General features: G+C 47.0%; 1 protein-coding gene across 1 annotated transcript in view; it reads right to left on the minus strand.

Annotated features, from left to right (window-relative positions):
• The window catches only part of cpe (carboxypeptidase E), a 155,722-nt gene that overhangs the window by 51,370 nt on the left and 76,554 nt on the right, over positions 1-27,798 (minus strand). The window contains exons 2-5 of the mRNA XM_070864333.1: positions 22,886-23,082; positions 11,231-11,398; positions 9,057-9,174; positions 3,331-3,513 (exon numbers count right to left, since the gene is read on the minus strand). Coding sequence (XP_070720434.1) covers positions 3,331-3,513; positions 9,057-9,174; positions 11,231-11,398; positions 22,886-23,082 — 666 coding nt within the window. The remainder of the gene's footprint in view (positions 1-3,330; positions 3,514-9,056; positions 9,175-11,230; positions 11,399-22,885; positions 23,083-27,798) is intronic.

Raw genomic sequence — 27,798 nt, forward strand, 5'->3', positions numbered from 1 at the left:
CAGAGAGGCACCGCTAAGTTTGTGGTCATGGCCCTCCAAACAGTGGTCGAGGATCCATGTAGACTATGCGGGCCCATTCCTAGGCGAAATGTTTTTGGCTGTCATGGATGCTTACTCAAAATGGATTGAATGTGCAATAATGTCTGTAAGCACATCCACAGCCATCATTGAAAGCCTACGAGCTATGTTTGCTACGCACGGCTTGCCTGATGTCCTAGTCAGCGACAATGGGCCGTGTTTCACCAGTGCTGAATTCAAGGAATTTATGACCCGCAACGGGATCAAACATGTCACATCTGCCCCGTTCAAGCCCGCATCCAACGGCCAGGCAGAACGGGCAGTTCAGACCATCAAGCAAAGCTTGAAACGTGTGTCGGAAGGCTCCCTGCAGACCCGGTTGTCCCGAGTGCTGCTCAGCTACCGCACCCGACCCCACTCACTCACCGGGATTCCCCCAGCTGAGCTGCTCATGAAAAGAGCGCTTAAAACAAGGCTCTCTCTTGTCCACCCTGATCTCCATCATCACGTGGAGGGCAAGCGGCAACAACAAAGTGTGTACCATGACCGCGCAAATTTGTCACGCAATATTGAGATCAATGATTCTGTGTTTGTGCTCAATATGGGCATGGTTCCAAATGGTTCACTGGCACGGTCACAGCCAAAGAGGGGAGTAGGGTGGTTCAGGTCAAACCGACCAATGGACAAACGCACAGAAAACATGTGGACCAAATCAAATTGCGGTTCACCAACAGTTACGAACAACCTCAAGAGGACACCACCAACTTTGACCTTCCAACGCACACACAAGTGGCAACTGACATCATAGTTGACCACGAAACTGAAATCATCCCCAGCAGCCCAGCAAGGCCGACTGCCCAACAGCCCAACAAAGAACTGAACAACCCACCCACACCAGCATTTGTACCGAGACGATCGACAAGGGAGCGCAAAGCCCCAGATCGTCTCACCTTGTAAATAAGTGTACTGTTGACTTCACGGGGGAGTGATGTTATGTATTTAAGCCTTTGTAACCTGCATCACACCTGACCACCAGAGGGCCCACCTGTTGGAGTCCCAAGGGATCCCAACATCCCTTAGGAGCACAGTATATAAGCGGGCCACCCACGAAGTACCTGCACTCTGGAATCTTAATAAAGGAGCTAAGGTCACTTTCTCATTACACACAGTACTCAGTCTGACCATTTATTATGAGTGTAACACATTCGCTTACATCCAGTCCTGTCAGCATCCTGCTGCTTCCTTTCCTAAAATGCGTGCAGATGTCCTTAACCACAAACATTAGTTCTATAATCATAGGGCATAGATGTATTTGGTGACTGATACATTGGTTAGTTCTACAGACCAACATTGTTGCACTTTTTTATGTTGCTGGGTTTCCTTCTCAAAACATTTAATTGTGAAAAATCTAGTCGAATAGTTCTCAATATAAACTCACTGAAAAAAATCTCAGCAGCTCTCAATTGCAATACTGTGTTATTTTTCAAAAATACTTTGAGCAATGTATGGTATCACAATAAACTTGTATAAAAAGTATCATTTTCCAGCTAAGATTATTCTTTCCAAACTTCTTTCCCCAGAAGTAAATTTTGAGCAGATTTGCTGCGTCTGGCAGGGATTGGTCTGGTGGAGTAGCATGCAATATGCAACAGTGTTAAAAACAAAAGCTCGTGTCTCTAAAGGTTACGCAGCCTTCTGCATCGGACAGCAAAATTAATCCAATATCGTATCATATTACTCGGGTGATATACAAGAAAGACCGAAAGATTCATTGCTGGCCAATGTGGCGCACCCACCTAAGAAAGTATTACATTTCTATACAATTCTACAACAACTGGAAGTAGCCTGGAGTATGTTCCAAGTCAGTAACTTTTCGGATTAAGACCATCTGCTCCTGAAAAGTAAACGGGGGAAGTCAGTCTTGTGTGTTAGTGCTCTGGGTCTCCATATTACCCAGTTGAGTCAGGCACTTGACAGTTAAGAGCTAGTTTTCCTCACACAAAAACAAGAATACCTAGTTATGTAAAAGTATCTTTCAGTGGCTCCAAGGATTTTGTCTCCAATACTTAACAGGAAATTCATTAACGCAGTCCAATCTGGATGTTTAATTTATATTCCATTGAGGAAACAGTTAGTATTCCAGCCTGGTTTTCCATGTTTTCCTTCTCCCCAGACAATCTGTTATACCTTCAGGGCCAAGCACCACCGGCAGACAAGCGGACACCAGGTAAACCTTTCCCCTTGGTTTACCCCCTCCCTGAGAAGATCTCTGGCCTCTCCTCCAGGCTTCCATCATGCTAAGATCAGGAATTTATAAGGAAGGAGGCAAACAAAACCTGTATTCCACCAATCCTTGCTCAACTCAGGATGCTCCAGTGAGTGTCAGAATTGTGACTACTGGGATTGCAACTTTAATTAACAATTGTGAAGGTTTATTCTTAAAGACCAAAATAAATGGCTGACAGGCAGGGTATGAGTAATGCTTCAGTACCAGTCACAAACTTTGTAATTGCTATAAACTATGACCCGAATATGCAAATAAGGATAGATTTTGCAAGGCTCTATGCCTGGTCTACTCGAAAGCATGCTTCAGAAAATCAGCCATAAATAGGTTAGCATGCCTGATTCTCAAATCGATGCTGCCGTCAACCAAGGTTCTAGAAACATTGGGAACCCCGCCACATCAAATTTAATCTTAAATGTGTCAGTTTTGTTCAATCACCACCTTAGTTCATAGCCCTCTCACCTCCAAGTCAGAAGGTTGTGGCTTCAAAGCCCAGTCCAGGACTTCAGTATATATTATAGACTGACAGCACACTGTAGTATTGAGGGATTGCTGCATTGTCAGAGATGCCATCTTTCAGATGAAACATTAAACAGAGGCTCCATCTGCCATATCAAGTGGACATGAATATCAAAAAAGAGGACATACTCATGGTGGCCTGGTTAAATTCATCCCCTAACCAACATTTCTAAAGCAGATTAACTTGCCATTTATTTAACTTTCTGTTTGTAAATGTGTATGTAAATTGCCTGCCGCATTTGCCCACATCATAATGATCATTTGAAAGTAATTCCATGGCTGTGGTGTCCTTTGGGATGTTCTAAGGGCATGAAAGATATTATATAAATGTAAATTCTTTCTTTTTAAGTGTGGATAATATGTAATGACTAGGAAAATAATTGGTTCTTCTATGAGTTATGTAACAAAGTGCAATAAAGCTGATTGTTAAAGTGTATACAGTAGATAGCTATTACACAGGATAGAATTTGATTTCATTGTCTAATACTGTGTTCTTCATTTTCACTTACCCCCTGGAACATTGTACCAAGCTCCTCCATTGGTTGTTCCATCAATAAAGCTGCTATCATCATCGCTCTTGCGGCATGGGGGTCTATTGGGGTTAGACATGACTGGGTTTAAAGAGGCATAAGCCTCAGCCAGACTTTTAAAAATCTTGTCATCTGGACTCGCACTGTATTCATGGTTAGAACCTGCCAAAACAAGTTTGAAGCAATCTCTGTAAATAAACATGAATGGTTTTATTGTAAATTTAATTTCTCAGTTATGATCACTGATCCTAATATTAAAAATGCCGTAAAATATTTCTATGCTGTGTAAGCAAACCTAAATTAGCTGATTCACTTTCACCTAACTCGCTGTACAAATGTTATGTTGTATTTGCATAGAAATTTGTCCAGTTGTGTACACTAGATGAGAGAAACTGAATTCACCACACCCTACTATGGCTCATGATATGAGATCTGGACCTATTAGGAAAAAAGGACTTCACAAACACCACTGCTAACTCCTAGGCAGTTTGCTTTTACACAATTCACCACCTCTTCTGCTTCAGAACTGTCAAATAAAATTTAAATTAAAATTAGACTGGGAAAATAACTCTAGGTACAATTATGTGCACAATTATAAAAAATAAATCCCACTTTATTTCAGCTTAAACCTCACCCATAATAAAGAATGACTATTTGGATGAGATAGTGGAGGTGTATGGTACCCATCAAACTGTACCCTGTCATGAGTCATTGAGTTAAAATTGTTTGCCTATGCAAAGGACCTAATGCCTGTTTCAGTCGTAACTCTGCACACTGACTTTGTGGCCTTTACCAATATGGCAGAAAGGGCACATTCAAAGTTCCCCCCAGTTTTTTGGGGGGTGCGCAGACCCTTTAACAGGCTGCGCGGCCCATTCAAGGTGCACGGAATTTCACATTTGAAAAGCCGGCACCGGGCTGTGCAGGACCAGCAGGCAGCTGTGCGGCTGTGCACCCGTACAGCTTAGAAGGAGCATTGGGCACGTCTGGTTCATAATGAGCATGCACTTCCTGGCCGCTATATTGGAGGTTTAGGGGGCTATTTAGCGCCTGAGAAACACACAACCATATTTCTAGGTCATGGAGTCAGTTCAGTTCAGTTCAATAATCTGAATTGAAATTTGATTTCCAATTTAATAGCGATATAAAAAAAGTCCTAAATCCTAATGGGTCGAAATTGCCTCCTTTTTGCAATGCTCGTCAGCGCCTCTGGGTGCTATCAGGGCACAAAACACTTTTCGCCTGGGGTGGGGTGGGGGAGCGGTGGCGGGAGCTACCAGATCCCACAAGATTGTGCAGGAGTTTGCAGAGGTACTGCCATGGTAGTGCCGCACCGCGCCGATAGTGCCCCGGGTCACTGCGCAACCGGTGATATCATAGAAACATAGAAAATAGGTGCAGGAGTAGGCCATTCGGCCCTTCGAGCCTGCACTGCCATTCAATATCATAGCTGATCATTCAACCTCAGTAGCCCTTTCCTGCTTTCTCTCCATACCCTTTGATCCCTTTGGCCGTAAGGGCCGTATCTAACTCCCTTTTGAATATTTCTAACGAACTGGACTCAACAACTTTCTGCAGTAGAGAATTCCACAGGTTAACCACTCTCTGAGTGAAGAAGTTTTTCCTCATCTCGGATTACCCCTTATTCTTAGACTGTGACCCCTGGTTCTGGAACTCCCCAGCAACGGGAACATTCTTCCTGCCTCTAAAATGTACAATCCCGTCAGAATTTTATATGTTTCTATGAGATCGCCTCTCATTCTTCTAAACTCCAGTGGATACAAACCCAGTTGATCCAGTCTCTCCTAATATGTCAGTCCTGCCATCCCAGGAATTAATCTGGTGAACCTTCGCTGTACTCCCTCAATAGCAAGAACGTCCTTCCTCAGATTAGGGGACCAAAACTGAACACAATATTCCAGGTGTGGCCTCACCAAGGTCCTGTACAACTGCAGTAAGACCTCCCTGCTCCTATACTCAAATCCCCTAGCTATGAAGGCCAACATGCCATTTGCCTTCTTTACCGCTTGTTGTATCTGCATGCCAAACTTCAATGATGTACCATGACACCCAGGTCTCGTTGCACCTCCCCTTTTCCTAATCTGTCACCATTCAGATAATATTCTGTCTTCCTGTTTTTGCCACCAAAGTGGATAACCTCACATTTATCCACATTATACTGAATCTGCCATGCATTTGCCCACTCACCCAACCTGTCCAAGTCATCCTGCATTCTCTTAACATCCTCCTCATAGCTCACACCACCACCCAGCTTAGTGTCATCTGCAAACTTGGAGATATTACATTCAATTCCTTCGTCCAAATCATTAATGTATATTGTAAATAGCTGGAGTCCCAGCACTGAACCTTGCAGTACCCCACTAGTCACTGCCTGCCATTCTGAAAAGGACCCGTTTATTCCTACTCTTTGCTTCCTGTCTGCCAACCAGATCTCTATCCATGTCAATACATTATCCCCAATACCATGTGCTTTAATTTTTCACACTAATCTTTTGTATGGGACCTTGTCAAAAGCCTTTTGAAAGTCCAAATACACCATATCCACTGGTTCTCCCTTGTCCACTCTACTAGTTACATCCTCAAAAAATCCTAGAAGATTTGTCAAGCACGATTTTCCTTTCATAAATCCATGCTGACTTGGACCGATCCTGTCACCGCTTTCGAAATGCGCTGCTATTTTATCTTTAATAATTGATTGCAACATTTTCCTCACCACCGATGTCAGGCTAATCGGTCTATAATTCCCTGTTTTCTCTCTCCCTCCTTTTTTAAAAAGTGGTGTTACATTAGCTACCCTCCAGTCCATAGGAACTGATCCAGAGTCAGTAGACTGTTGGAAAATGATCACCAATGCATCCACTATTTCTGGGGCCACTTCCTTAAGTACTCTGGGATACAGTCTATCAGGCCCTGGGGATTTATCGGCCTTCAATCCCATCAATTTCCCCAACACAATTTCTTGACTAATAAGGATTTCCTTCAGTTCCTTCTTTTCGCTAGACCCTCGAATCCCTAGTATTTCTGGAAGACTATTTGTGTCTTCCTTAGTGAAGACAGATCCAAAGTATTTGTTCAATTGGTCTGCCATTTCTTTGTTCCCCATTATAAATTGTCCTGATTCTGTCTGCAAAGGACCTACGTTGGTCTTCACTAATCTTTTTCTCTTCACGTATCTATAGAAGCTTTTGCAGTCAGTTTTTATGTTTCCTGCAAGCTTACTCTCATACTTTATTTTCGCCCTCCTAATTAGACCCTTTGTCCTCCTCTGCTGAATTCTAACTTTCTTCCAGTCCTCAGGTTTGCTGTTTTTTCTCACCAATTTATATGCCTCTTCCTTGGATTTAACACTATCCGTCATTTTCCTTGTTAGCCACGGTTGAGCCACCTTCCCCTTTTTATTTTTATCATCACCGTGCGTGGCCACCCGAGTGGTGCACACCGACACCTTTGCACCCGGCAGCGATTTTGCCCTGTGGCCCACAAGGCTGCCATGAGCAGTGTCACCGCCAGCCTTGTGGGTCATGAACCGGGCCGACATCCGCTTGCGGGCAGAAGTTAAAGGGGAGGTCGCGAGCGCCCCGCGCCGCCATCTTGGCGGTTTTGCTGATTCACCGGTCGGCCCAACTTCTTCGTCCCGTGCATGGTCCGGGCCTCCATCATTAGCCCGATACTCCATTTTGGATGCCGCGCTGTGGCCTCGGCACCACGCTGCCCTGGTGGCCTAGTGGAGGCCATCAGAGGCTGTGCAGAGTGCGCTGCAGCCCTCCCCTTTAAGCGAAGGGGGAGGGGCGTTGAACTTCGTCAGGGCTACGTGGAGCATCTTTGTAGCGCTGCCAATCGCGCCCCAGCATTGCCATGGGACCCGCCCCAAGAAGAAGTGGAGCATGCGAGATTGTGCTCCACTTCCACTGAGGGGCAGTAACCGCAATTTCGCGGCCGAGGAGGGACATCCACGCCAGGCACAGGAGGTCCCGCCCCATGTCAGTTACCGCCCCCAATCAGGGCTTTGGGGAATTTCTCCCCCTAAATTCCTGATTGCTAACTGTGCCAACATATTAAGGGTTTAATATAAATTACTCTAATCCTTAATGCCATCTGACCTTGGTTAGCATGTTGTGCAAGGTCAAGCTGCTATTATTATCAAAGATACCACAGCATGCAGGAGAGAGGAATAGGCCCTTTCCCAGGAAGCAAGTTGCTTGCTAGCTTTGAGCTAGCATGTTCATTTGCTAGGTTACTACACCTGGCCAATCCCGGATAATCTATCAGAATTCTCCTTCACTGCAGTTTGATGTCAACATTTATACCTGAGCAATTATTTTGGTCGGTTGAAAAAAATGTTAGGACTGGACTGCATTGTGACCCAGATTCTCAGGATTTTTCTTCTCTCCCCTGACTGCCCCCCCTTCCTTGACACTTGATCTTAATGGCTGGAAAAATAATTGGTTTGATACCAGGAATGATTATCTGCCAGTAAAGCCTGAACGAGACTTTTCAGAGTTTGTGTGACATGGGGGAAAAAGGAGAATGAGAAAACAATGAATGATATATTTTTAAACAAAAACTAATATTTTGTAGTGCGATGGATTTCAAGCATATAGCCAAAGTTTCCCATTTGTCTTTCTCTGTATATGATACTTTTAAAATAACAATGTCCAGAAAAGCGTGTTAAAAGTATTTGTCAATTTCATTAAGCGATCACTTTCACCAACATGAAATGTCTGAGTTTTTTTTTTAAACCACTGGCTAAGGGTCATCAGGTATGTAAATTCACTGACACTCCCCATCACTTTACTTTTAACACAGGCAAGACAAGTTTTGTTTTCAAAATTTTGGGCAAAAAAAATTGATACGTTTGGGGGCGGTAACAATCGGGAGGCATGAACAGGCGCAGATGCCCTGCTCCTCTCAAGAAATTTGGGTCACCGCCCCCGAAAGGAGGTGGCATGCTAAATCAAGCGCTCCACTTCCTTCCTGGGGCGCTAACGGGCCGTGCAGCGCTGCCGAGTCCGAGGGGCTTTTCCCTCACTTAAAGGGAAGGTCCCATGCTGCCAACTCTGCAGAAGAAAAATGGACCTACCCGGACCACCATGGAGTAGGGGTGCCACGCGATCAGCCCCGACATGCAAGCAGAGTGCCGGGCTGAGCAACCGCGGCCAGAACCCGGAGAAGAAATCGGATCAGTGGGAAAACGAAGGTAAGTTTTTTTTATTATGTTTGACTTAGCCACCTCACTTTTAATTTTCACCCCGGTAGTGGCCAGCTGCCCGATCCGTGCCTCCACCAGCTATTGGCGCTTTCGCCCGTCGCTGCTGCAGAGAGCAAAAGTCCATTTCGGGGCCGGGGTGCTAACGGGGCGATGCTTGCGGTGATGTTGGCATGATCTCCGGGTGCAGGAGATCAGGGCGCAAAGCTGTAGCGCCGCCGCTAAACTCCTGCCTAATATGGCGGGAGTCGTTAACTTCGCTTGATATTATTTACTCCCTCATCTGCCCCTCGCAACAGAGTAGGGTCCTACCTCGCAACAGAGTAGGGTCCTACCTCGCTGCCCTGCCTGCCTGCTGCTGTATGACATAAAGTTGGCAATCCTCAGAGAAACTGACATGTTGACTTTACTTTGTTCATTTTATGCCCTATATACGCTCAGCAAACATCATTTTTCATCAGTTTTCTTTTGTATTTACCACTGCGCGTCTCGTCGTATGGGTAGTTCGCTACAACGTCGCCACCATGAAGATTTGCTGAGAGAACAAATGGAATATCCACGATCCAGTGAATGATAGCTTTGGTCTCTGGCGCGAGCTGCAGGAATAAGACTCTCTCAGTACAATAATGTATCACACATTTACACAAGATCCCGAAGTATGGGCAGTAAAGAAAATACTCCCACATACACACAATACGAAGGTGAACCCAAGTTTGGATCTGTTGCTCTCAATATCTTGGTTCTATGTACTTTCAATCCATACTTGTGTTTGTGGCATTATTTTTTTAAACCAGAGATTTCCTACTATTCCCAGCCACTCAGCTTCACAATATCGTCTTACAGCCAGAAGAGTCTGTGACTTCACCTCTGAGAGGAAGGAAGATTTGTGGCTTGTGATGAACAGAAAGCAAATGCCCCACCTAGTGGACTGTTTGGGAACAAATTCAAACCCGAATAAGCACAGTACATACTATAAAAAGAAACAAAGTAATACTGTTTACTTCTCACTCAATCATATACATTATCATAAAAATTCAGGGCAACTTTCCATACTTGTGCACTTTTATCAGCATAGCGACAGTATATAATGTGTAAACCGCATATTATTGGCCTGTATAGACCCAAGGCAAGAAGAAAGGGGAGTACAATAAGTTCAGTGAACCAGTTACAGCAATAAATCACTGTAGGAGACCCAGTAACTTCTATCTTGCCGTTGATTTTCCCATCATGCTTATTATGTTAGTGTTTGCTTTTATATTGTTAGTATGCTGTACTGGTGCCACAGGATCCTGAGCATGGAAAGTGGATTTTCCCAACTGCCGGACTCCAGCAAGTTCACTTTGCTGATGCCGCTGGCTGTATGGGACCCACACGTTGGCAGTAGCACAGCATGAGAACAATATAAAATCAGCCTGCAATAAAGCACTGCCACTGATGGCAGGCCCAACTGCAATAGCAGTAAGAGAAATGAGGGAAACTCACACCATGCAGTAGACCCTGTAGTCAACAAAAAAATCGGAGTGCCTCTGCCTCGGAGAGCTGTGGAAGCTGGGACATGAAATAAATTTAAGACAGAAAAAGACAGCTTCTTAATCGATAAGGGGATAAGGGGTTATGGGGAGCGGGCAGGGAAGTGGAGCTGAGTCCATGATCGGATCAGCCATGATCTTATTGAATGGCGGAGCAGGCTCGAGGGGCCGTATGGCCTACTCCTGTTCCTATTTCTTATGTTCTTATGTTCTTATACCCCTATTTATAACAGCCAGGGTCCTGGTTTGCTTTTTGATGGCTTTATCAACTTGTCCACCCACTTTTAAAGATATGTACATCTGAAGCTCAAAGTCCCTCTGCTCCTCTAATTCCTTTTAAAAGTTTTACCATTTACAGTTTACTTGCCCCTCCAATGACACAGGTTACAGGACTTGTTCACTTGAATCCCACAGCAGCTCTTTTCATTTGGATAGAAGCCAATGCATCAAACTATCCAGTAGGCCTAACTGAAGTTTTTGTCAGCTATGAAAAACCATTCCTGGCTGAAGATGTAGCAGTAACCAAGCACGAGTGAGTTTTATGAGCTCGAGAAGCACCCAGGTCACGTTGGAAAACCAACTCTTGTGGAAATCAATGGAACTGTTCTGGAACATACACAGGCCTCCAGCGCAACCTAAAGCACCCCAGTGGTGCTGGAGGAAAATGGGGACACAAAATATTAGCCATAAAGTACTCTACAAAAACATGTATATCTCCAAGTAGGTAGGAGACACTTGAGCCAGTTCCTAGAAAGGATGCTCACAGTGGGTGCTGGTCAGGATATCACAGGCCTGCATCCCATTCTACTGTCTACTTAAACAAATGGATGGAACAATCAGGCACTATGGGCCCAAAATTTCGTAAGCATTGCTGCCGGAAAGCAACAATTCTGGCCAGGAGTGCCTTTTGTGGCTATTTTGTGTGTGTATGTATACGTGTTTTTAAAAAAGAAAAATTGGGGAATACTATCCTAGTTCATCCTTCTACCTTGATAATTTTATACAAGACAACATATGAATAAAGCACTGGGACAAATTATGAGCATTCAAATGGCAGCTACTGGTTGCTCGGCAGCAGTGAATGGGGCCATTTTGTTCCAGAATCCTGTAGTCACCCTCCTACCTTTGTGTTTTTGTCCACAGAAAGCTTTATATTTTTCAGAAGATGGTTATTGGGCCCTCCTTCCTTTTCATACATGTAGATTATCCGGTCTAAATTGATAAAATTTCTGTTGAGGTCTACTCCTTGTGCATTGCTACGACCCACAAACCAGTCCTTCATATCGCCTGTCTGGAAGGGGAAAACAAGGGGAAGAAGGCCGACATGAAATGTACTGCTGAATGCAATTAAAGTAATCTGTAAAACATAAGGCAAATATTTCTTGAAAAAGAGATAGACATTTAGATTACTGACAATTACTAAATTACACTTTTATTCTTATATTGAATTGGACATAATTTACTAAAACAGGAATGTAAAGAAATAAGAAAGGTTGTGATGGAGAGCAGCTGGAAGCTGGAAGTGAGAGACCTGGCAGATGACAAGTTTTTTGTTCTTTCCCACGTGTGACAGAAATGTTAGAAGAACTTCTGAGATGGACACAAGTTTTAAAGATAGCTCTGTTAGGGAAAGCAACTGTTTGGAGTGAAACAGGAAACCCACCTCCCGAAAGATGTGGGCAATGTAGGAATTCTATTTAAGATCAGAGGAGCTAGAGAGGCCAGGAATATTAATAGACAAAGAGGAACTAAGGGTGGATACATCAATGGTAAGGAATAAAAATGATTTGTTAGATTTGAGAGAGACATGAAGAAACTGTGCCTTTGAAGAATTTAAGGAAACAAAGATGGTCAAGGACCCAAAGAGCACAGAGATCATGGTGTAACAATTCAGCTATTAAACTGTGAGAAGACTATAGGTTCTGTGCACAGAAGGAAGAATGGATACTGCTGGATGTTGATTAACTTAAAGAAGGCTAACTTTGAAGGTATGAGGCGTGAATTGGCTGGGATGGATTGGCGAATGATACTTAAGGGGTTGACTGTGGATGGGCAATGGCAGACATTTAGAGACCGCATGGATGAACTACAACAATTGTACATTCCTGTCTGGCGTAAAAATAAAAAAGGGAAGGTGGCTCAACCGTGGTTATCAAGGGAAATCAGGGATAGTATTAAAGCCAAGGAAGTGGCATACAAATTGGCCAGAAATAGCAGCGAACCTGGGGACTGGGAGAAATTTAGAACTCAGCAGAGGAGGACAAAGGGTTTGATTAGGGCAGGGAAAATGGAGTATAAGAAGAAGCTTGCAGGGAACATTAAGACGGATTGCAAAACTTTCTATAGATATGTAAAGAGAAAAAGGTTAGTAAAGACAAACGTAGGTCCCCTGCAGTCAGAATCAGGGGAAGTCATAACGGGGAACAAAGAAATGGCGGACCAACTGAACAAGTACTTTGGTTCGGTATTCACAAAGGAGGACACAAACAACCTTCCGGTTATAAAAGGGGTCGGGGGGTCTAGTAAGGAGGAGGAACTGAGGGAAATCCTTATTGGCTGGGAAATTGTGTTGGGGAAATTGATGGAATTGAAGGCCGATAAATCCCCAGGGCCTGATGGACTGCATCCCAGAGTACTTAAGGAGGTGGCCTTGGAAATAGTGGATGCATTGACAGTCATTTTCCAACATTCCATTGACTCTGGATCAGTTCCTATCGAGTGGAGGGTAGCCAATGTAACCCCACTTTTTAAAAAAGGAGGGAGAGAGATAACAGGGAATTATAGACCGGTCAGCCTGACATCGGTAGTGGGTAAAATGATGGAATCAATTATTAAGGATGTCATAGCAGTGCATTTGGAAAGCGGTGACATGATAGGTCCAAGTCAGCATGGATTTGTGAAAGGGAAATCATGCTTGACAAATCTTCTGGAATTTTTTGAGGATGTTTCCAGTAGAGTGGACAAGGGAGAACCAGTTGATGTGGTATATTTGGACTTTCAGAAGGCGTTCGACAAGGTCCCACACAAGAGATTGATGTGCAAAGTTAGAGCACATGGGATTGGGGGTAGTGTGCTGACATGGATTGAGAACTGGTTGTCAGACAGGAAGCAAAGAGTAGGAGTAAATGGGTACTTTTCAGAATGGCAGGCAGTGACTAGTGGGGTACCGCAAGGTTCTGTGCTGGGGCCCCAGCTGTTTACACTGTACATTAATGATTTAGATGAGGGGATTAAATGTAGTATCTCCAAATTTGCGGATGACACTAAGTTGGGTGGCAGTGTGAGCTGCGAGGAGGATGCTGTGAGGCTGCAGAGTGACTTGGATAGGTTAGGTGAGTGGGCAAATGCATGGCAGATGAAGTATAATGTGGATAAATGTGAGGTTATCCACTTTGGTGATAAAAACAGAGAGACAGATTATTATCTGAATGGTGACAGATTAGGAAAAGGGGAGGTGCAAAGAGACCTGGGTGTCATGGTACATCGGTCATTGAAGGTTGGCATGCAGGTGCAGCAGGCGGTTAAGAAAGAAAATGGCATGTTGGCCTTCATAGCAAGGGGATTTGAGTACAGGGGCAGGGAGGTGTTGCTACAGTTGTACAGGGCATTGGTGAGGCCACACTTGGAGTATTGTGTACAGTTTTGGTCTCCTAACCTGAGGAAGGACATTCTTGCTATTAAGAGAGTGCAGCGAAGGTTCACCAGACTGATTCTCGGGATAGCGGGACTGACCTATCAAGAAAGACTGGATCAACTGGGCTTGTATTCACTGCAGTTCAGAAGAATGAGAGGGGACCTCATAGAAACATTTAAAATTCTGATGGGGTTAGACAGGTTAGATGCAGGAAGAATGTTCCCAATGTTGGGGAAGTCCAGAACCAGAGGTCACAGTCTAAGGATAAGGGGTAAGCCATTTAGGACCGAGATGCGGAGGAACTTCTTCACCCAGAGAGTGGTGAACCTGTGGAATTCTCTACCACAGAAAGTTGTTGAGACCAATTCACTAAATATATTCAAAAAGGAGTTAGATGAGGTCCTTACTACTAGGGGGATCAAGGGGTATGGCGAGAAAGCAGGAATGGGGTACTGAAGTTGAATGTTCAGCCATGAACTCATTGAATGGCGGTGCAGGCTAGAAAGGCCGAATGGCCTACTCCTGCACCTATTTTCTATGTTTCTATGTAAGAGTTCATTGATATTCGGGTGAAACAGAGTGGGAAAGAGTACAGCAACCCTAGTCATAGGTCACGATTCAGATCTCGCAATGCCTAAAAAGCTCATTGACCAACAGTGGAGAAAAAAGGTCCAGAGGATCAACAACCAACTATAGCATAGATAGAGCAATTTGCAAAGGAACTGGATAGTAATGGCAAAGCTTTGATGGAAGACCATCTGAGGATAACTTGTTTAGAAGTGCATGGTGTCAGGCCATCAAGGCCTTGGGAACCTCAAGACAATGGTAAATTATTCACCAATGTGTTCAGGAACAAAACCGCAAAGGTATGTAATAGACAAGTATGTCACCAGTGGACAGGCTGTGTCAGAAACTGTCATGTTTGTAACCTTCACATAACTGTAACCAATATGTAACAACACTGTACACTGTATACAACTGTGAAATACACACCTTGACCACAGGGGGTGAATTAGTGGGAGACACTCCTTACCTGGTCAGCCAGGTACTTAAAGGGAGGTTCCACGCAGACTCAGCACTCCGTGGTTCGGGGAATAAAGGTGCAGGTCATGAGTGACCTTGTCTGCAGTATATGCCTCGTGTGAATATGTTCTAGAGTTGAGAACTCTACATCTGGCGACGAGAAACGGGAATCACTGAACCACAAAGATAGCCACTGGTAGCACAGAGGAACGTTACTGTGTGGGTGAGGACTGGGATGATTTTGTGGAGCGATTCCAGCAGACTTTTGTCACAAAGGACTGGCTGGGAGTGGAAGCAGCTGACAAGCGGAGGGCGCATCTACTGACAAGCTGCGGGACAAAAACGTACGTGTTGATGAAAGACCTGCTTTCACCTCTCAAGCCGGCCGACAAGTCCTTCGAAGAGCTCAGCCAGCTGATCAGCGAACATCTGAAACCGGCGAGCAGCGTACACATGGCTCGGCACCGGTTCTACACACACCGGCGTCGGGAAGGGCAAAACATCTCGGACTTCGTTGCAGACCTGAGGCGCTTGGCCAGCTTCTGTAAGTTCACAGACGCCTGCAGCGGGGAGATGTTAAGGGATTTTTTCATTGAGGGCATTAGTCATGCTGGTATTTTCAGGAAGCTTATTGAGGACAAGGACTTGACTTTGGAAAGGGCAGCTTTGATAGCTCAGACCTTCTTGGCGAGGGAAGAGGAGACCAAGATAATTTACGCCAGCAGCCCTGGTTTTTACATTGCGATGAACCAGGGAGTTAATGTTATAAAAGTGATACAGAACCCCGCAGGCAGACAAGGGTAATTCGACACCACCCAGGCAGGCAGGCAAGGGCAAGGGCAAGGGCAATTGAACACTGCCCAGGCAGCAACAGGGCTCTAGGGTGGGACAGCAACAGAGACAATGGCAGGAGGGTCGGCAGTTCATGCCATCAAGAGGAACAATGCGTCCCGTGATGGGCCAATTGACACCCACCATCAGAGTGCTTAGAAACAACTAAGGGGACAATCAGAGAGGAATGCCTGGTAACAGCCCCTTTGTGAACAACAATCTCAGCCAATGCTGGAGATGCGGGGGTGGACATACTGCTAAAAGCTGCAAGTTCCAGCAGTTCACCTGCAGGAATTGTAATGCCAGAGGACATTTGGCTACAATGTGCAAAAAAGCTGCAGCGAGGCTAATCTATGAAACAGAGGAATCAGACGAGGGGTCTGCAATGCAGGATGAGGCCTGGGGCCAAGCCATGGATGCTGAGGTTCAGAGGGTTCATGTGGTTGACGTCCGCAGCACTAAAGCGCCACCCATGATGATGAAAGTTTTAGTGAATGGCGCATGGAGCTAGATACGGGAACCAGCCAGTCCCTTATGAGTGTCCAACAATTTGAGAGACTGGCCACACAGAGCCCAAACTGAAATGCATTGACACGCAGCTACGCACGTACACCAAAGAAATCATCCCAGTGCTGGGCAGTGCAAACCTGGTGGTAACACACAATGGATCACAGAACCGCCTGCCACTCTGGATTGTTCCGGGAAATGGCCCCGTGCTTTTGGGAAGGAGCTGGCTAGCCGAGATGAACTGGAAATGGGGAGATGTGCACGCCATTTCGTCTGTGGAGCGAAGTTGATGCTCGCAAGTCCTACAAAATTTCGGGTCACTGTTTCAACCCGGTGTCGGAACGTTCAAGGGCACCAAAGTAGTGATACACATCACCCCGGATGCCAGACCAGTGCACCACAAAGCCAGAGCGGTGCCGTGTGTGATGCGTGAGAAAATTGAAAGTGAATTGGACAGGCTGCTCAGAGAGGGCATAATTTCGCCCGTTGAATTCAGCGACTGGGCAAGTCCCATCGTTCCTGTCCTTAAAGCGGATGGCTCGGTCAGGATCTGTGGTGACTACAAAGCCACCATCAACCAAGTGTCGCTGCAGGACCAATCCCCGCTCCCAAGCGCGGAGGACCTTTTTGCCACATTGGCAGGTGGCAAGCTGTTCACCAAGTTGGACCTCACTTCGGCCTACATGACTCAGGAACTGGCTGAAGAATCCAAGCTTCTGACCACCATCACGCGCACAAGGGGCTATTGATCTACAACAGGTGTCCGTTTGGCATTCGTTCAGTGGCCGCAATCTTCCAGAGAAACATGGAAAGCTTGCTCAAATCCATTTCCGGCACAATCGTATTGCAAGACGACATCCTAATAACAGGTCAAGACACCGAGGAACACCTACACAACCTGGAAGAGGTGCTACGCCGACTGGACCGGATGGGCCTGCGGCTGAAAAAGGCCAAGTGTGTGTTTTTGGCCCCAGAGGTTGAGTTTTTGGGCAGGAGGGTTGCCGCAGACGGGATCCGGCCTACCGAATCCAAAACGGAGGCGATCCATCGTGCGCCCCGGCACAGCAACACATCGGAGTTGCGATCTTTCCTGGGACTTCTGAACTATTTCGGGAACTTCCTGCCTAACTTAAGCACATTGTTGGAGCCGTTACATGTGCTCCTGCATAAGGGTTGTGGCTGGTTCTGGGGAGACTGTCAGGAACGGGCTTTCAACAGGGCGCGGAACCTGCTTTGTTCTAACAAACTGTTAACGTTGTATGACCCCTGTAAAAAAAAAACTAGTTTTAACATGCGATGCATCATCCTACGGGGTTGGGTGTGTATTGCAGCAGGGAAATGACGACGGCCGACTACAACCGGTGGCTTATGCCTCCAGGTTGCTCTCCCAGACAGAGCGTGGGTACGGCATGGTTAAAAAGAAAGCACTTGCTTGCAGTTACGGTGTGAAAAAGACGCACCAGTATCTTTTCGGCAGACCATTCGAGTTAGAAACGGATCACAAGCCGTTAACATCCCTGTTGTCCGACAGCAAGGATGTTAATGCCAATGCGTCAGCTCGCATACAGCGATGGGCTCTCACGCTGGCTGCGTATGACTACACCATACGGCACAGGCCAGGTACTGAAAATTGCGCTGACGTGCTCAGCAGGCTTCCACTGGCCACCACCGAGGAGGCGGCAGAGCAAAGCACTGAGATGGTCATGGCCGTTGAGGTTTTTGACACCACAGGCTCCCCCATCACAGCCCGCCAGATCAAACTCTGGACCAACAGGGACCCCCTCCTATCCATGATAAAGAAATGTGTCCTGACTGGGGATTGGGCGCCCGCACACGGGGCGTGCCCCGAGGAGGTCAGACCATTTCAGAGATGGATGGATGAACTCTCCATCCAAGCCGACTGCCTACTATGGGGCAGCTAGGTGGTCATGCCCCAGAAATCAGGGAACTCCACAGCGAGCACCCTGGCATTGTGCTAATGAAGGCCATTGCCCGGTCACATGTATGGTGGCCGGGCATTGACTCAGATTTGGAACACTGGGTTCGCAGGTGCACGACGTGTGCCCAGCTGGGCAATGCCCCCAGAGAGGCTCCGCTCAGCCCGTGGCCCTGGCCCACCAGGCCATGGTCACGCATCCACGTTCATGGTAAAAATGTTCTTGATTGTAGTCAATGCATACTCGAAATGGATCGAGTGCATCATATTAAACTCGTGCACAATATCCATCACTGTGGAGAGTTTGCGCATGGTTTTCGCGACCCACAGCTTGCCGGACATTCTGGTCAGCGACAATGGCCCGTGTTTCACCAGCCATGAATTCCAGAAGTTTATGTCGGGTAATGGCATTAAACATGTCCGGACGGCGCCGTTCAAGCCGGCTTCCAATGGCCAGGCAGAACGCGTGGTCCAAGTCATAAAACAAGGCATGCCACGTATCCAGGGACCCTCTCTTCAGTACCACCTATCGCGCCTTCTGCTGGCCTATAGGTCCCATCTGCACTCGCTCACGGGAGTCCCGCCAGCGGAACTCCTCATGAAACGCACGCTCAAAATGCGGCTGTCCCTCATTCACCCAAGCCTGGCAGACATTGTTGAGGGCAAGCGGCAGTCTCAAACCGAGTGTCATGATCGAAACTCAAGGGGGCGGCGTATAGAAATGGATGACCCGGTATTTGTGCTTAACCATGCACTAGGACCCAAGTGGCTTGAGGGCACTGAAATTGGTAAAGAGAGAAATAGGGTCATAGTGGTCAGACTAAACAATGGGCAGATATGCCGCAAACATCTGGACCAGGTAAAGCAAAGGTTCAGCATGGACACGGAGGAACCTGAAATAGACCATAGGATGTCAACCACACCACTGCCAGTGAACAAGCAACAAGGACAGTCAACAGCATGCACAGTCCCTGCGGCCAGCCCGGACAGGCCGGAACCAACTCAGGCGATGAGACACATGCCACGGCTCAACCACCAGAGCCACAACTGCAGCGCTCCACGAGAGAGCGTCGACCGCCTGAAAGACTCAATCTTTGACCCAAAGACTTTGGGGGGGAGGTGATGTCATGTTTGTAACCTTCACATAACTGTAACCAATATGTAACAACACTGTACACTGTATACATCTGTGAAATACACACCTTGACCACAGGGGGTGAACTTGTGGGAGACACTTCTTACCTGGTCAGCCAGGTACTTAAAGGGAGGTTCCATGCAGGCCCAGCACTCTGTAGTCCGGGGAATAAAGGTGCAGGTCATGAGTGACCTTGTCTGCAGTATATGCCTCGTGTGAATATGTTCTAGAGTTGAGAACTCTACAGAAACCACTGGAAATCCTGAATTAAGCCAAAATTTGCAAAGGGGTGGATAATAGGCCAGATTTTCCTCAGTGGTAGTTTTACCCATGGGAACTGTGGCAAGGTTGGTTTATGCTAGTAGACTCTTGGTCAGCCGGACAATGGCGGCCCTTGCGTCAACCGGGCAATCATCATGCAGCTTGGCACTTTGTTTTGGGTGCTGGGCCACTGGCCCGGTCGATAGCGTCCCTGATGGCCCAGTGGCGGCCACCATAGAGCCTGCAGAGTGCGCTGCGGCCCTCCCTTTGAACTGAAGGGGAGGGGCGTTGGAGCACATCGATGCCATGCTGCTGTCCCGGAGCACCCCTCCAATGAGGCGGAGTGCTGGAGACAGTGCCCCACCTCGTTTCCGGGGCGCACGGCCCAAATCGGGGGCGGGACTTCCAGGCCGGGACGATAAAAGTTCCGACCCCGGAAGGTTACCGCCCAATCGGGGCGAGGGGCACCCTTTGTTTTTGTCCAAGCGTGACAGAAATTATTTGCATAATTCAAAAACATTTGCATATTACTGCACCATAAACTTTGCGCCTGCTGCAAGTACAGGACTAATCCGCTGATAATTCAATATTTACACCACAATTCAAACACGAACACAGTTGGCACCAGATTTGCAGCCAGTGTCTTTTATTTTTATTTTTGGGGTGGCCTTCACATTACCATTCTGAAACTAGGCACTCGGAGATGTGTCAAAAGCAGTCGGGGTCAGGGGGACACTCTCTCTCACTCCTCCCTCTATTTTTGCCTCCCTGTGAATGTGGAGGCACCTCATCACCACCCAGCATTTCTTTATGGGAATACAGCTATTATGCATTTGGCAAATAGGAACATATTTGCATTTATATTGTGTCTCATCACACTGAATATCTCAGAGCAGTCCACAAAATAAATTACTTTTTAAGTGTTGTTCTGACACAAATAATAAGGAGTGGCATTAATTAGTGTTCAAAAATATCTACCTAACTCTAATGTAATGCTGATGCCATCTTATGGCAGAACTATCATTACAATTGTTGTCGGGTTCTTATTTTGTGCTAAAGCTATGGCAGTCCACAAGATGGTGCTACGAGCAAATCTGACAGACAATGAATCTTAGGCCTAAAAATTCAGTATCGCCCCGCTTGGGGGGCAGTAACATTCGGGAGGCGAGAGACTTAGAGGCAGGCGCGGAAGTCCCGCCCCTCGCGAAAAATTCGGGTTACCGCCTCCGGACGGAAGTGGCGTTCCTTCCAGGGGCCGTAATGGGGCGGACGCCACACAGCGCTGCTGCGTCCGAGGGACCCTACCCTCAATTAAAGGGAGCCCAGCACTCAAGCTGAGTGCAGAGTGCCAGGCTGAGCGATCGCAGCCACAATCCCGCGAAGAAACTAGGTCAGGTGCCGGAAAAGTACAGTAAGTTTTAAGTCGGCCACCTCACCGTTAATTTTCACCCCGGTAGCAGCCGGCGCCCGAGAAGCGCCTCCTGTAGCTGTCTGTGCTTTCGCCCGACGCTGCAACGGGAGGCGAAAGTCAATTTCGGGGCCGGGGCGCAAGCGGGGCGATGCGCACGGCGGTGACATCACAATCTCCAGGCGCTGGATATGGCGGGAGTCGTTAATAGCGCCGGATCCGGTCGCAAACTCATTTGCTCCCGAGGGCACTAATGGGAGGCGCAAATGACTTCAACTTCTCGCCCTTAATCTTTACACTTCTGAATAAGCAGGAGTTCTGCACACCACTTTTTCAATTTAATTTGTAAATAGTACAGAACACAATCAAAAGTAGGAATGTTGCCAAGTTAAACATTTTCTGACAATGGTTCAGGAAATGTTCTCAATTTTACAGTTCATTCCACTTCAGCTAACTATCTTGACTCCAGTTTTGTGGTTTAATGTCTAACCCTAGGCTGAATGCTGTTTATTGCTGCGGTCAGCGCGGAAACTCTTATCAGACACTTTTGACTTTTCGGCATTTTCAGTTTATTTTTCTATTTAAAATGGTTTGGTTAAAATCTGGTGATTCAGGCTACCCAGCTGCAAATGCATTATCAACAGATCCCAGAAGGTCCCAGACTAATCCCGAGTCCCTTTTGAGTTGCTGATTTCAGGCTGTACAGCTGTCGTTACCAATTCTGGTCTGGGGTGGGAAGGAATCGCTGTCTCACGATCTCTACTGGAAAATGCACAGGTATGGGTATTGGGTAAGTAAATGATCGGTCTTAGCGATGATGACCTCCATGGTTGAATACACTGCTGAAAGTTACTGTCTAAGCTCACAAATGAACACTGGAATCTCGTCCAACTTGCTAAAGCGCACTCCAGCATGACTCAAAGCCTTCAACAGAGCAGAGGAAAACAAAATCTGGTGAATTGCTTTCAGTATAAGCTGAACAAGAACAACAAGAACAACTTGTATTTTTATAGCACCACTAGAGCCTGGCCGCCCTTAAAGGGGAGAGCGCACTGCCACAGCCGCCATGTTCATTTTTTTTGTCGGCCGACTGCCAGGTCAGGCTGACAATTATGGCCGTGGGTTCAGCCGGGCGACCAACAGTCAGCCTGGCACCTCCTCTTGGGTGCAAGGCCACTGGCCCGGCCGAAACCCTCCCTGGTGGCCCGGTGTTTGCCGTTAAAGTGGTTGCAGAGTTTGCAGTGGCCCTCCCCTTTATCTGAAGGGGAGAAACGTGGTGACACGCCAGCGCTGATGACTGACAACCCTGACCACTCCGCCCCCGCCCCCACTCCCGTCCCATCATGGTGGCACTTCCGCTCTGCTCGAAACAAATCCCCGAACTGCTGAATTTCGACACATCGAAAACGGTAGGTGCGCCTCATTTCCGGTGGGGGGGCAATTTCAGCCCCTTAATGTCGTGAAACGTCCAAGACGCTTCACAATAGTGTTATGAGATTCAAAAAATTGACACCGAGCCGCTGCGCAACCGGCAATGCCATCATCGCCATGCCTGGTGACCCCCTCACTGCTCCCTTATCGCCCCGTGAACCATGAGGCTGGAGTGAGCGGATGTCAACGCCAGCTTCACGCTGCCCCAGCACTCCGTTTTGGGTGCCGGGCTGCAGGCCCAGTCACACGCCACCCTGGTTGCCTTGTAGAGTGCGCAGCGGCCCTCCCCTTTAATTGAAGGGGTGACGCGGTGAAGCGCATCAGCGCTACTCAGATCATCCGTGCAGTGTTTCATTCAGCACCCCGGTTACCACCCCCAAAGTAAGTGGAGCACGCGAGATTGCGCTCCACTTCCTTTGAGGGATGGCAAGGGCAATTCTGCAGCGAGGTCGGGACTTCTGCGCTGAGGCTAAAAGTCCTGGCCCCAGAAGGTTACCGCCCTCAATTGGGGCGCAGGGCAATTCCGCCCCTTAAATGTGTGAACAGATGACATTACTACAAGTATCCAGGGATGTGGAGCACATTCTGCTGTCACACTCAGTCTCTGCTTACCTGTGAAGCCGCTTTCTCAAACCCATCAGGATTCATGGATGGCATGATGTGTATCCGTGTGCTGTGAATCAGATTGACAATCCTTTCATTTCCTTTCTGGTATTCATTGCACAGATACTGTGCCAAGAAGACAAGCAGCTCTCGTCCCACTGCCTCATTCCCATGCATGTTGCCAACATATTTAAATTCTGGTTCCCCTGTAAAGCAGAAGGCAGACAAGAAACATGAGCATTTTTCCAAAATTTGAAGTCCAGCCAACTTTAGAAACTAGTTAAACCAGTTATTGGGAATTTATAACATTTTGTTTTTTCATCGTGTTATAATGACCATTTTGTCCTTGCTCTTGTGGTAATCATGGGCTTTGCACTGTTATTATTCTCCAATTGCTCCAAATCCAGAAATGCATTTTGCTCCCCATGTCCTTTGACCACAGGCTATGCCTGACCTGTGGTCAAGAGGTAGGACAGCCAACCTGCTCTAAGGTCTCAGTAGAAAGTACGGGATCAGTCAACAGATCGTCTGTTATTAACCCCCTTTGTTGGAGGTGCTTAATCTCTGCTTTGCTGCCCACAGAGATGCGCGCTGATGGCAAAGGATTGGCCACAGCCTCAGCACAAGGACAAGCTTAGTTTATGGAGATCATGGCGACGGAGTGGAAAAAATCCCACGGACCTGTGATCAGGAATTGAATGGCATGGATGGAGAGGAGAAGTGGGGAGAAAGAGAAGAAAAAAATAAAACTTTTTTTGAAAAGATTATAAAATATTGTGAAGTATTTATGTTGCTGATTTACAGGGGGTGAAATTGGTCGTCAGCAGTAACACAGAACGAGCAATAGCGAATGGGCAGCCCGCTTGACTTCAATGGAAAAGAAAATGTGACAGGATGTGAAACAGGCTGCTGATTCGTTATTGCCAATTTTGCGCTCCCGCCAAAGACCAATTTCACCCCCACGGAGTCTGCAGGATATTACACTCCAGGCTTAGACAGCAGACGCTGCCACTGCAGATTAATAACAGTGCAAAGCCCATGGTTAACACAGGAGCAAGGCCAAAATGGTTACTATAATACCATGGAACCATATTAAAATTTGACAAACCACTTCACATGTAAAAAGAAAACAGTTGTGTTTGAACATTTGTATATTCATGGGTTTGCGATAATATTATAAAAAGATTATTCAAAAATTGCGAAATGTTGCCATTTTCTGGTGAAATTCTAATTTAACAGTTACATATGCTTTATTTGTATTCATGCATAACAAATTGACAAGTGATAGCACTGGCAAGTGGGAAGCTTTACCATTTTTCACTCAAGCATTTCCAGACCTAAGACATCACCGGTCAGAGGTAATATAGCACTGTGCGTTTTCCCCACACTGCAGCTCTTTCGTCCCTTTCTCGATTTAGATGCCTAAATCTAATTTCAGGAGAACATCTGTTGCCGCACCATCCTGACTGTTCTCTTCATCACCTCTCTTAGTGAGAGATTGTCAACCATGTGCCAATTGTAACACTGAGAAGGCGTTAAAAAATTGCCCACTCATTTCACTTAGGAGCTTTCAAACAGAGCAGGCTTTCATTGCACCAGAGCTGCATTTAAACCCAGGTTCTGTCCGTGAAAGCACAATGCTCTCCTAACACACCATGCTATCCAGTTCCCTACAAATACCCTTTTGTAGTTTTATAAATCACATACTTGTGTCAGGGTTTCAGTTCAAATTTAAGCTCTAAAGTTAATTCAAACAAATCAGGCAAGGAAAGAAAATACATTTATGGTAATGGGAAAAAGAATAAGGACACAGGGTTTTAGATCAAACATTGCGCAGACAAGAGGAACATATTCATTTACTCAAACAGTTATCTGTTTTTAATATTGATTAAAACACAAAATGAAAATGTGAGATGGTTCTAGAGTTTGTCTCATTTATAAAGAACAGGGCTCTTCTTTAGAATTCCATTATCTAAGTAAAATCCAAGGCCATGGAAGCCACAAAAACAGGCAAGGATGTGGCAATATCACTGTGTGTCCTATCTCTTAAATGTGCTGTAAGATAATCTGTTCTCGTTATATGCTGGTGCGCTCTGCCAGGCATGTGCACCTGTCGAGTGGCTGGAGCAGAACTGAGGTACAACGTGTGCAGAATCACCTGGCTACACAGATAAGTAACATTATTGAGATGAGCAGTAAAGTGTTTGGGGATTGGAATAGTTTGACAACAGTTCCTGGGGATCAAGTGGATCACAGGGATATGAAGGATCCTGTTTACATATTGAACACTCTCTATCACAGACAAGGCCATCTACAACCACTGACTTGTATTTCTCACCACCTACATCCCCCAAGCCCATTTTTCTCTGAACCCTCCTTTGGAAAAACTCTCCCCCAAGTCACTTACAACTGCACTTTCAAACTCACAACTGCTTATATTTCTGCAGTTATCAATCTACTCAACCACTCCCTTATCTTTGATGCCCTTGCTCCAGTAAAACTTTCACTATCTCCCATCTTGGTTGTTCCTCCTGATAAGGTCCCTGTTACGTTCAGAATAAATCCACAGGACTATATCGCAAGCTCAAACTGTTGTGACCTTGGTCTCTTTATTTCAGACTCGAGAGTGAGGAAGCAGCATGGTGAATCACCTTTTACACCTGCTTGCCCCAGGGTGCTCAGGTGACCCTCAAGTCTCCCACAGGTGTGCCCCCTGGTGGCAAGTCTTGGGTAAGATCTACATACATACATACATATCATCACTCCCCCCCAAAGTCTTATTGTGTAAGTTATTTGCAAGTTGAGGCGATCTGGTGCCTCGCACCCCTGGGTCGATCGCCTCGGTTGAAGTCTCGACGTGGTGGGTTCATCCTTGTGGTTGACGGCGAAGTTGATCGTGTTGCTGGGTTGCTGGGAGCCAGGTCCTTATGGTGTGGTTCCTGGTTATCTGTCATTCGCAGTTTGGTTCTCATCCCACTGCTTTATTCGTTAGCCCAGTACATGGTTTCACAATCAAACACTCCGTTTTCATCACATACACTCCATTCCCCCCCTTGGCTAATGCGATGCTAGCGGCCTGACTGGGGCCCTGAGCATGGTCTACATCACTTATTCTGATGACGCGTGGAGGGGCCGTGCACTTATGGTGCATTCTCTGCTGATGACATACGGAAGGTTTGGTTCTGAGTGATTCTGTCTGGTGATTGCATAACACTCAGGATAGCCGGGTCTGTAGGGAGTCGACCGTGGCACGTGTGGTGCAAGATTTAGTGATTTGGGCGCTGACTCTGAGGTCTGGCAAGCCCAGGATGGCCGCAATGGCCTGGAGACTTTCAGTAGTGGTGGGAGGCCTAGTAGTCCCCGTGGACATTGGGCCGTAGTATGGGGGCTCTGGACCACTGACTGTGTATAGCCGCCCTGCCTTGCTTTGCAACGTTGGAATGGGTCAATCGTTCTTTTTGGCAGATGGGTTGCCACATCCCGTCTAGCAGTTCACCTTTGGCAGGCGGTAACGTGGGATCCTGGCTGGTCCAGGTCCTAAGCTGGGGGGCCGTTACGGTTGACCCGTTACTTTCTAGCACTTCCACAACCGCGAGTGGGTCTGCAGGCTGCACCGTTTCCACCCCGGGGGTGGGCAACGGTGGCCAACTGAGAGCATGGGTGCTGCTCTCTGTGCCTGGCCCGTGGCGGATCATGTTACAGTGCACAGACATGTTGGACATTCTCAAAACAACGCATCGATAATGGTGCTTCTGCTCTCCCAAGCTTGTGGGATGAGCAGCTTGTCTGATTCAAGCACATATTGGGAGACTCTTTGGTATATCTCTTTAGTCCCGTGAACACAGGCTACTGCTTTGTTTAACTTATTTGATACATATTCAATCGTTTGGGGCTCGCCCGCTACTTTTGCTTGCTGCACAACACTCCCGACCGCGTGCAGTAACATCTCACTTGTTTCAAGTACTTTGTCAGATACACATATGACTGGTTGGTGTTTGCCCGCTACTTTGGCTTGTTGTAAGGTACCCCCAAACCCCATACAATGGTACATCATTGGCCGAGAAAGACCACTCGCACGGGTTACATGGTGCACACAATTTATTTGAGCGTGGTGGGTTCCTGGCCTTCACTGCGGCCGCCCCTTTACCTTTGCTCTGAACCCAGTCGTCTTCCTTGCTGGGCGACACATTCCTCCATTCTGTTGCGGCGACCTTCCGTGGTCTGGATGCTCTCTCTCGTCCCGTGGCCTGGACGCACCTTCGTCCCGTAGCCTGGATACCTTCCTGTCCCATGATCTGGACTCTCTCTCATCCGTGTCCGTGATGCCGACTGCCGTGATCTTCCTCCCCAGGTATTTTGCCTCTAGCGTCGGGAAGACGCATTCAGATCGTTTCGGCCAGGGTCCCACTCCACATGACCTGGAGCCTCTTCCATCATCGCGAAGGGGTCATCGGCTTCAGGTGGTGGGTAACGTGCCTATACCTCTGCTCAGTTAAACTTTACCTCCTCGTGGTTGTAATGAGTGGCCTGTGCCTCGCGGATCTGCAAATGGATCTGCACTTCGATGCCTGGTTCAACTGGAAGTGGGGGTTTGCTTAGCCTTTGGGAAAAGGAGGCCTCGTTCGCCAGAGAGGGTACGCAGAGGTCTTCCCAGTTCCATCGAATCTTCCCCATCCACCTCCTGCCAAGCAGTGTTGGCCCATCACCTGAAACAATCCACAGTGGTAATTCGTGCACTGCTCCCTCATGGAATACTCTTATGCCCACACAACCAATAACTGGTATCAGTTCCTTGGTGTAGGTGCGCAGCTTTGCCTGAATCAGGATTGTTGTGTCCTTAGATGCTCTAACAATGACACACGAGGCAGTGTGTTGTACTTGAACTGTAGTGACCTTAGTCCTTTATTAGTTAACTCCAGTGT

This window comes from Pristiophorus japonicus, chromosome 2 (assembly GCF_044704955.1).
Source record: "Pristiophorus japonicus isolate sPriJap1 chromosome 2, sPriJap1.hap1, whole genome shotgun sequence".
NCBI classification, from domain to species: domain Eukaryota; kingdom Metazoa; phylum Chordata; class Chondrichthyes; family Pristiophoridae; genus Pristiophorus; species Pristiophorus japonicus.